Genomic DNA, 10,843 nt, shown 5'->3' with positions numbered 1-10,843 from the left:
GAAACTTTCTTTGGAAACATGGTTTGTTTGGAAAAATTGGAAGGACAATTTTGAGTAGACATTTTGTTGGCATCCTTCCTAGATGAGTTGTAGAAATCATAATCATGAGTATTTTTGAAAGTTGTTTTCAAAAGATAGGATTCTACCTTGATGGCTTGGCGAAACACTTTCTTTAAAGAAGAGTACTCATTTAATTCTACAATTTCTCTAATATCTCTTTTCAAACCACGTACAAACCATTTAATCTTTGACTCTTCATTAGCATGCATATTCATTTTAGTCAAAGTTGTTTCAAAATCTTTAAAGTATTCATCTACCATCCTATGTCCTTGAGGAAGCCTTTGGAACTTCAACAAGTGTTCCTTCCTAGAAGGAGGAACAAACCTCGCGCGCATACACTCTTTCAAAGCATTCCAAGAAACCACGGGAGGTTTCTTGCGATATATAATGTCCATTACAATTTTATGCCACCATTCTTTGGCATAGCCCAAAAAGGATGAAGAAACTATCCTAAGTTTATCGTCATCTTGGACCCTATACACATGAAAATAATGGTCAACCTTAGTCTCCCAATCTAAATACACATTAGGATCACTATCACCATTAAAACTAGGGACTTTTTTACAAGCAATGTTGAACACTTGGTGATATCTTTGGTCACGGTTATAGCTCTCTTCATGAGAATGATGGTGATGCCTCCTTCTTCTATGTTCTTCTTCACCAAGGACTGAAGCTTTGGAAGGAGAATGCTGTTTGTAAGATGCACCACTTGAATAGCCAGCCATTTTGCAACACAAAAACAGCAAACAAGTTAAGAAACAAAATTAGCAAAAACAGTGAGCTTGGCAATGAAACTGCCGAAGTGAAATGAGGCTGAAAAAAGAGATCACTCTCAAAGAAATAATGTTCTTGCACCAATCTGATCTTGAGGCCTTGGAATCCTCAAATGAAATATGTCAAAGCAAGCACACCAATCTCAAAAGCAACCACCACAAAACCAATGAAACAATAAAGACAAACAAGAAAAGGTATAAGCAAGGAAAGGTAATTGCAAAAGGAATACTATATGTAAGACAAACTCAAAGAGTAAGAATGAAAGACAATCAAGAAAATAAAGAACTCAATGAGAAAAGTAGGCACACAAAAGAATACTTAAGGAAAAGCACTAGAGTAGATGAAGAAAACAAAAAATTAGCTACTGGAAACTTTTTTTTTAAAATGCAAACTGTGCTTGATATTCACTGATTTAACTGGAATGATGTAGAGCGAACTGGATTATGAAATTTAAACCACAGAAACTTCAAGATGTTAACTCAATAATGGCACTGGAATCAATTAAAAACAGTAAGCCAATTGAGAGAAATAAATTTTTCAAAATCTGTGCCAGATTACCGTATTTTTTTCGGCAGAATTGTACACTTTTTTTATTTTATTTATCATTTTTTGTGTACTTCGTATTTTTGAATGATTCTTTTTTCTATTCTTTTCTAACACTTTGAATATCTCAAATCCAGAATTTCAGAATTTTCCAGTAAGTAAATCAATTGCAATAAGGAAAAAACAGTAAGCACTTTTTTCAGAAACAGAGAAATCCTAATAGGAATAAAAAACAGGATTATGAACTAGCAAAGACATAATAGAAAATGATGTATTGGAACTTGTATAGGTCTAGAATACAAGTATGAACTCAATTCTAAAAAGAAAATGGACAAATGATCAATATCAATTCAGAAAATTATAGACACTAAAGCAAGAATCAATCAAAACAAGAAAAGTACTACTAGAAGTAATGACAATTATGGAATAACATGACTAAGACAAAACTTGACATGATTACAAAATTAAAAGACACATCACAAATTTTAACAAGTGAAAGGAAGCTTAAGGTAAACTCTAGGAAGGATAATGCCATTCCAAAAGAGCAACCATACTCATAAGAAGAATGAGTGCCATAAACCTTTTCACAAACACTTGGTATAAAAGAAAAACAGCAAGAAAACTCAATTAATTCCTAAAACAGAAACTTAAATTGCAAGAAAATTAAAGAGCTCTTGAAATTAAAGTGCACACAACTCAACAATCTAGCATACCTAAACCGGCGGTCACCAAGTTTGTGTTGTAGTCGCCGGGTGTGAACCCAGGCGACAAGGCGATTGGAGATCGCTGAGAGGATGACATCGCCGAAGGATCAGGAAAGCTTGTTCCAGGCTTTCAAAGCAAAGGATGAAATCCTCAGATGGTCATTCCCTAGCTGGCCAGAGGTTGAGGTCGGGGAACAGCTTACCCGAGCATTCACAGTGAAGTAAGTAAAGTAGAATATAATGGCGGCCGGCGAGACCACAGGAAAGGTATGTATGAAGACACCCGTACTCGCCACGCAGAAGAGATCGCGCTCCAAGGCAGTTATACGCTGAGTTGCTTCCTGCATAAGTATTTTAGTCAAAAAGCCCGAAGAGTAAGAGGTGACGCTCAAGTCAAGGATGCTCCAGATGGTGACACGTGTACAGCTGGATGCGAGCCACGTGTCCAGATGTGTAACTGTTAGGAGAGAGAAAGTGCATAGGTATATAAGGGATCCTAACGAACTTCTGAGGTACGCGCGTCTTAGGATACTCCTTTTACGCTTGCGAGAACTTGAGTACGCTGAGAGAGAACATTGCACGGTTCCTGAAGTTCTTAGTTTTCTCTTAGTATTTTGGTGGTTCAGTCGCTGACTTGGGCGTCGGAGCGCGATCGGCCGCAGCGGCGCCGTTCTTTCTTTTGCAGGTTCTTGAGGTGAATCAAGGCGAAGGACGAAAGCTAGCACGGCGCAAAGTCGATCCAGATTTGACGAGGCAAGGCTCTTGCGTCCTGGTCAACAAGCAGGATCAGTAACGAACAACTCTTCCAGATCAGTGACGTGTCTGCTCTTTTCCGGAGATGTTACGACCATGTCGTCAACATATGCTTGCACATTCCTTCCGAGCATAGGGGCGAGCACCTTGTCCATTAGCCTCTGGTACGTGGCCCCCGCATTCTTGAACCCGAAGGGCATCACCTTGTAGCAATAGCATGACCTTTCCGACATGAAAACAGTCTTTTCCTCATCCATGGGGTGCATTTTAATCTGGTTGTACCCTGAGAAGGCATCCAGGAAGATGAGTAACTTACACCCTGACGCTCTGTCTATCAGGGCATCTATAATTGGCAAAGGATAAGAATCCTTTGGACAGGCCTTATTCAGATCCGTGAAGTCAACACACATCCGCCATTTCCCACTGCTCTTCTTGACCAGAACGATGTTGGCGAGCCATTCTGAATATTGGATCTCCCTGATATGGCCTGCTGCAAGGAGTTTCTGCGTCTCGTCCTTGATCGCCTGTCTCTTTTCTTCATTGAACTTTCTCCTTCTCTGGCAGATTGGCCTGACCTGGGGATCCATTGCTAAACGATGACAAAAAAATCGGGGTCAATCCCCGGCATGTCTGAAGCGGACCATGCAAACGCATCCAGGTGTCTACTTATTACCTTAGAGATCTGGTCTTGTGTCTCGCCATCTAAGGTTTTCCCCAGCTTAAACGTCTTGTCGTTGATCTTCTTCTCAAGCCACTACTCGATCGGCTGAGGCCTCTTCTCACTAGCGATTAGCGCTCTCGCAATCCCTGACTCCCTGGCGGTCTCCGGGCAGTTTTTCTCTTCTTCCACCCAAGCGGCGCTCTCGGACCTCGCCTCGACATCCTCCATTGCCACATCGCCCTCGGCGGCCACCTCCAACGCTGTATCCACAACTCGCTAGTTTTCCTGCTCAGGCTCCACACCAGGGGGGGCGTTGTGGTTACATGGCATACCGATCTCTTGTTCTTGAGGCTGTTTTCATAGCACTTCTTTGCCTCCCTTTGGTCAGAACAGATGGTGATAACCACCCCTTCCATTGATGGTAACTTGACCTTCATGTGCCTTGTTGAAGGCACAGCTCCTGTCCTGTTGAGGGTTGGCCTTCCAACAGGATGTTGTATGCCGACGGAGCGTTCACAACGAGGTACCTGATCTTTTCTGTACGTGAGGCCAACCCATCTGTGAACGTTGTCCTTAACTCAGTGTACCCCCTGACCTCCACTTGATCACCGGCAAAACCGTACAAGCAGCCCCCATATGGCCTCAGCTAGTCATGGGATAATTGTAACTTTTTAAAGGTCGGCCAAAACATCACATCTGCCGAGCTTCCTTTGATGAGAATCAAATAAAGGAGGCTTTTATTAATGGAGGAAGAGGACATCCACCCTCGCATTTGAAGTTCTTCCTTCTAGTCTTCTCAAAATTAAAAGAAGACATAAAATAAACATGAGGCCCAAGCCCAAAGCCCAAGCCCAAGCCCAAGAAGGCCAAAGCCCAAAGAGCCCAAGTCCATCCCATGAGGGGCAAGGCCAAGCTTTGAAATACTCTTGTATAGTTTTAGGAGGTGTGGTTATTAAATAAAGGTAAGTGAAAATGTAAAATAATGTCACATTGTCCATGTGACTTAGGAGAGTGGTGTAGGTGTAGTTTTTAGGAGGTGTCATAGTAGAAAAAGGTCACACCTCCCATGTGACTTGTTTTTTGTGGGAATTTCAAATGAGTTTATTTGAATTTTCCCACCTATTTTTCAGCACCTCTAGGCTATAAATAAAGGTGCTTAGCTTGTAAAATGCAGATTTGGAATTTGTAGTAAAGAAACTCTCCCAATTTGGTGATTGAGTGAGTGAGATTTGATTTCTCCTCTTCCTAGTCTCATCTTGAGATCCTTGGTTCCCTCAAGTGGCGGCAATTCACACTTATCTTGGAGCAATCACACTTCAAGTGGCGTGTTCATCAACCAAGTTCTTCATCCACATAAGTTTCCTCTCTTCTCCATTTAGTTCTTCCATTTCCATGTCCATATGAACTCTAAAACAAGTGTAGTTTCTTTTATTCGGTTCATCTTCCTTTTCTTGCACTTTGGTTCGGTTCTTTTCAATTTCTTACTGTTTTAATTCAGTTCAGTAGCTCCTTTTCATTTTTGTTCGGTTCAATTGCTTTCTTTAGAGTTTCAATCGGTTCATTTACTTTCTTGTTCAATTTAATCGGTTCAATTGGCAAGAAATGGGTCTTCCATATGAGTTTGGTGTTTGGTGCAAGTTTTGGTGAGTTCTTGAAACATAGATCATTGATCCATTTCTATTAAAAGTACCTATTCATTCTCCAACTCAAGTTGATTCCATAAAATGTCAAAGAATCATCTATATTTTGCTATTGGAATCACATCATGTGGTATCAAGAGTTTAGGTGTGTTCTTGTTTAATTTTTGAGTTGTGTAGCACTTTAATTTCAAGAGCTCTTTAATTTCTTGCAATTTAAGGTTCTGTTTTAGGCTTTATTTTGAGTTTCCTTGCTGTTTTTCTTTGTTACACCAAGTGTTTGTGAAAAGGTTTATGGCACTCATTCTTCATATGAGTTTGGCTGCTTTTTGGAACGACATTCTCCTTCCATAAGCTGACCTTAAGCTTCCTTTCACTTCTTGTTATATCTTGTGATATGTCTTTTAATTTTGTAATCATGTCAAGTTTTGTCTTAGTCATGTTATTCCATAATTGTCATTACTTCTAGTAGTACTTTTATTACTTTTGATTGTTTCTTGCTTTAGTGTCATATAATTTTCTGAGTTGATATTGATCCTTTGTGCATTTTATGTTTTAGTTTGAGTTCATGCTTGCATTCTAGACCTATACAAGTTCCTATACATCATTTTCCATTATGTCTTTGCTAGTTCATCATTCTGTTTTTCATTCCTATTAGGATTCCTCTGTTTCTGAAAAAAAAGTGCTTACTGTTTTTCCTTATTGCAATTGATTTACTCACTGGAAAATTCTGAAATTCTGGATTTGTGATATTCAAAGTGTTAGAAAAGAGTAAAAAAAATAATTACTCAAAAATTCAAAGTACACAAAAAATGATAAATAAAATAAAAAAGTGTACAATTCTGTCGAAAAGAATACGGTAATCTGGCAGCGATTTTGAAAAATTTATCTCAATTAATTGGCTTACTGTTTTTAATTGATTCCAGTGCCATTATTGAGTTAACATCTTGAAGTTTCTGTGGTTTAAATTTCATAATCCAGTTCGCTCTATATCATTCCAGTTAAATCAGTGAACATCAAGCACAGTTTGCATAAATTTTTTTTTCCAGTAGCTAATTTTTGTTTTCTTCATCTGCTCTAGTGCTTTTCCTTAAGTATTCTTTTGTGTGCCTACTTTCTCATTGAGTTCTTTAATTCTCTTGCTTGTCTTTTGTTCATTAATCTTTGAGTTTGTCAAACATCGAGTTTTCCTTTTGTTCTAGCCTTTCTTTGCTTATACTTTTTCTTGTTTGTCTTTATTGCTTCATTGGTTTTGTGGTGGTTGGCTTTGAGATTGGTGTGCTTGCTTTGACATCTTTCATTTGAGGATTCCAAGGCCTCAAGATCAGATTGGTGCAAGAAAATTATTTCTTTGAGAGTGACCTCTTTTTCTGGCCAAATTCACTTCGGCAATTTGGTTGCCAAACTCACTGTTTTTTTTTTTGCTAATTTTGTTTCTTGACTTCTTTGCTGTTTTTGTGTGTTTGCTGTTTTTATTTGCAAATGGCTGGATTTTCAAGTGATGCATCCTACAAGCAACATTCTCCTTCCAAAACTTCAGTCCTTTGTAAATTGCATGAAGCTGAACACACCATTAGGCGTTTGGAAGAAAAATTGCAAAAGATGGAGGTGCAACAAGCTAGGCCATCTCACTCTATCAATGGTGGGCATCATGCACATAGACCTTCATCAAATGACTTTGGCCGTGAAGAGGAACATAGAAGAAGGAAGCCTCACCATCATTCTCATGAAGAGAGCTATAACCGTGACCAAAGATATCACCAAGTGTTCAACATTTCTTGTGCCAAAGTCCCTAGTTTTAATGGTGATAGTGATCCTAATGTGTATTTAGATTGGGAGGCTAAGGTTGACCATTATTTTCATGTGTATAAGGTCCAAGATGACGATAAACTTAGGGTAGTTTCTTCATCCTTTTTGGGCTATGCCAAAGAATGGTGGCATAAAATTGTAATGGACATTATATATCGCAAGAAACTTCCCGTGGTTTCTTGGAATGCTTTGAAAGAACGTATGCGCGCGAGGTTTGTTCCTCCTTCTAGGAAGGAACACTTGTTGAAGTTCCAAAGGCTTCCTCAAGGACATAGGATGGTAGATGAATACTTTAAAGATTTTGAAACAACTTTGACTAAAATGAATATACATGCTAATGAAGAGTCAAAGATAAAATGGTTTGTACGTGGTTTGAGAAGGGATATTAGAGAATTTGTAGAATTAAATGAGTACTCTTCTTTAAAGAAAGTGTTTCGCAAAGCCATCAAGGTGGAATCCTATCTTTTGAAAACAACTTTCAAACATACTCATGATGATGATTTCTACAACTCTTCTAGGAAGGATGCCAACAAAATTTCTACTCAAAATTCTCCTTCCAATTTTTCCAAACAAACCTTGTTTCCAAAAAAAGTTTCTACTACAAATCCTTCTACTCCTAAGTCACCTACCAAAACTTCAAATATCAAATGTTTTAAATGTTTAGGTTTTGGGCACATAGCTCTTCATTGTCCACAAAAGCAAAGCTAAACAAGGTAAAACAAGACCTCACTCACCCACCTACCACAAGTAAAAATGAAAAAGACAAAGAAGGCCAAGTTGACATGGGTCTTATACTTTCACATCCAAGGTGTTTTCCTTCTTTATCTTTTTCATTACCAAAGGTTCTTACTTCACCACCATCTTGGTTTAAAAATGTTAGGGATGATTTTTTCATACCTCCTAATGGTTGTCACCATTTAAGAGGACTTTTTCCAAAAGATATCATCATTCCTAAACAAATTTTTCCAACTTGGTCGTTTTATAAAACCTCCTTTTCTGAAATCCCATTGTTTCCAAATGCTAAGTCATGTTTTCCTTTTTCTTCCACTTTTAATTGTAAGAATAAACTGACTTTGTTATATGCAAGGATTCAGAATTCGTGGACGAATTCTCTCCAACTCGAGGAGTATGATGAGAATCAAATAAAGGAGGCTTTTATTAATGGAGGAAGAGGACATCCACCCTCGCATTTGAAGTTCTTCCTTCTAGTCTTCTCAAAATTAAAAGAAGACATAAAATAAACATGAAGCCCAAGCCCAAAGCCCAAGCCCAAGCCCAAGAAGGCCAAAGCCCAAAGAGCCCAAGTCCATCCCATGAGGGGCAAGGCCAAGCTTTGAAATACTCTTGAATAGTTTTAGGAGGTGTGGTTATTAAATAAAGGAGTGTGAAAATGTAAAATAAAGTCACATTGTCCATGTGACTTAGGAGAGTGGTGTAGGTGTAGTTTTTAGGAGGTGTCATAGTAGAAAAAGGTCACACCTCCCATGTGACTTGTTTTTGGTGGGAATTTCAAATGAGTTTATTTGAATTTTCCCACCTATTTTTCAGCACCTTTAGGCTATAAATAAAGGTGCTTAGCTTGTACAATTCAGATTGGAATTTAGAGTAAAGAAACTATACTCAAATTTTGAGTGAGCATTGGAGAGCTTTTGAGCCTTCTTCTCTAGTCTTATCTTGATGGATCCATGGTGTCCTCAAGTGGCGGTAGCACACTAATCTTGGAGCAGCCATACTCCAAGTGGCGTGATCAATCACCTTCTCTTCCATCTCCATAAGTGTTCTCTTCTCTAGCTTTGTGCCTTATTCATTTCCATGTCTAATATGATTGTTCTTGCCTTTTTTGGTTCGGTCATTTCCATTTTCCAGCAAGCTTTTCTTCCTTTGTTTGATTTGGTTCGATGTGTTTAATTTCCAGCACTTCTAATTTCAGTTTGCTTATCTTTTGTTCCATTCTTTTCGGTTCAATTTGATCATAATTGGAACTTCCATATGAGTTTTGGATTTGGTGCTAGTTTTGGTGAGTTCTTGACTTAGAACATTGATCCAATTCTAAGAAAAGTGCCTAACTATTGTCCAACTCAAGTTGATTCCTAATAAGATCAAGAATCTTTCTCTTCTATGCTATTGGAATCACATCATCCTTGATCGACCAGCACCCGATGGACAGTCCTTCCCGCCGTAACAAGCGAGATCACAATAGGGTCATTGTCATGAGGTACAACATCCCCAAGGTGTCCTTTGGTGAACGTGATGTCCACGTCGGGTGAGTGATCTTCAAAAACCTCCACTGGCATCACAGACCTTGCATACTTCTTTCGCTGCGATGTAGTACACCCACCACCCGAGAATCCACCAGCTATGGTGTGCATCTCGCCGTGAATGGGTACTTCGTGCTGCTGTCCCTCACTGCCCGCCAGTTGGGAACCTGATGATTGCCCCGCTTGCTTCTCTAGCAAGTAATCCTTCAAGAACCCACACTTGACCAACTTGGCGAGTTGGTATCCCAAAGCCAGACACGAATTAATAGAGTGGCCAAAGCTCTTGTGGAACGCACACCACGCATCTGGTTTTGGTCCCAACACCTTATTCGTGGTCTTCTCAGGCACTTTGAGCCTGGCAGCAATATTCGGGATGGCGATCAGGTCAGCCAATCCCATCACGAACTCATACCTCGGCGGGCGATTAGTCTCTCTGGGCTGCCCCGGCCCCTTCCCCTTACTCTTCTTTGGGTCACAAGGATGACACATCCTTTGATCCCTCTTCCCCGCCGCTGCCTCCATCACCCTCTGCCGTTGGATACTCGTCTGAGCGCGTGGCTTAGCTGGGGCCACATTTCCCCTTTTCTCGGAGACTTCGCTCTCAGCGGCGATGTGAGCCACGGCACGTCGTCGGATTTCAGCGAACGTGACGGGGTGACTCCTAATAAGCAATTCACTGAAAGGCCCAGGCAACACGCCCTTTTTGAAGGCATGTACAAACATTTCTTCATCTTTACCTGGCAAGCGGACTATCTGAGCTCCGAATCTATTCAAGAAATCCTTCAGGGACTCCCCTTGGTACTGCGTGTACCGCCCTGGTAGTCGGAAGTGATGACGTGGCATCGAGCTATTATATAGGCGTGTTGGATGGGACACCTGGCTGGCAGAAGGGAAGGAAGTCGGGGGGTTCATGTAGTCGCCAGTTATTAAGTTGGCGTGCTTCGATCTCCAGCATACCTAAACCGGCGGTCACCGGGTTGAAGATGAAGTCGCCAGATGTGAACCCAGGCGACCAAGTAATTAGAGATCGCCGAAACAAGGACATCGCCGAAGATGAAGGCAGATAGTCATTTCCCAGCTGGCCAGAGGATGAGGTCGGGAGACAGCTTACTTGAACATACACGGTGAAGCAGGTAGGGCAGATCATGAAGGCGGCCGGCGAGACCACAGGGAAGGTGTGTACGAAGGCACCCGAACTCGCCACCCAGAAGAGATCACGCTCCAAGGCAACTATGCACTTAGTTGTATCATGCATAAGTAACTTAGCCAAAAAACCTGAAGAGTAAGAAGTAGCGCCCAAGTCAAGGATGCTCCAGATAATGGCACGTGTACAGCTGGATGCGAGCCACGTGTCCAGATGTGTAACTGCCAGGAGAGAGAAAGTGCCCAGGTATATAAGAGTTTCTAACGAACTTCTGAGGTACGCACGTTTAGATTGTTTCTTTACACTTGCGAGTCTTGAGTACGCTGAGAGAGAATTTGTGCACGGTTCCTTAGAGTTCTTGAGTTTTCTCTTAGTATTTGGTGGTTCAGTCGCTGACTTGGGCGTCGGAGCGTGATCGGCCGCAGCGGCGCCGTTCTGCCTTTTGCAGGTTCTTGAGGTGGATCGCGGTGAAGGACGGAGGCTAACACGGCGCAGAAGTC

General features: G+C 40.9%; 1 protein-coding gene across 1 annotated transcript; it reads right to left on the bottom strand.

Moving 5' to 3' along the window:
- Window positions 1–9,076: 9,076 nt before the first annotated feature.
- LOC137817196 (uncharacterized) lies at window positions 9,077–10,042 on the bottom strand. The gene has a single exon (XM_068620441.1). It carries the CDS (start codon window positions 10,040–10,042, stop codon window positions 9,077–9,079), a length of 966 nt encoding a protein of 321 aa, XP_068476542.1.
- Window positions 10,043–10,843: the final 801 nt, after the last annotated feature.

Source organism: Phaseolus vulgaris, unplaced genomic scaffold (assembly GCF_000499845.2).
Source record: "Phaseolus vulgaris cultivar G19833 unplaced genomic scaffold, P. vulgaris v2.0 scaffold_20, whole genome shotgun sequence".
In the NCBI taxonomy this organism is placed as follows: Eukaryota; Viridiplantae; Streptophyta; class Magnoliopsida; order Fabales; family Fabaceae; genus Phaseolus; species Phaseolus vulgaris.
The sequence above is the reverse complement of the archived record's forward strand: the minus strand, read 5'-3'. Positions and strand labels throughout refer to the sequence as shown.

Excerpts from the sequence above, each read along its gene's own strand:
- LOC137817196 (XM_068620441.1), bottom strand. The coding sequence starts at position 10,042 with ATGCCACGTCATCACTTCCGACTACCAGGGCGGTACACGCAGTACCAA.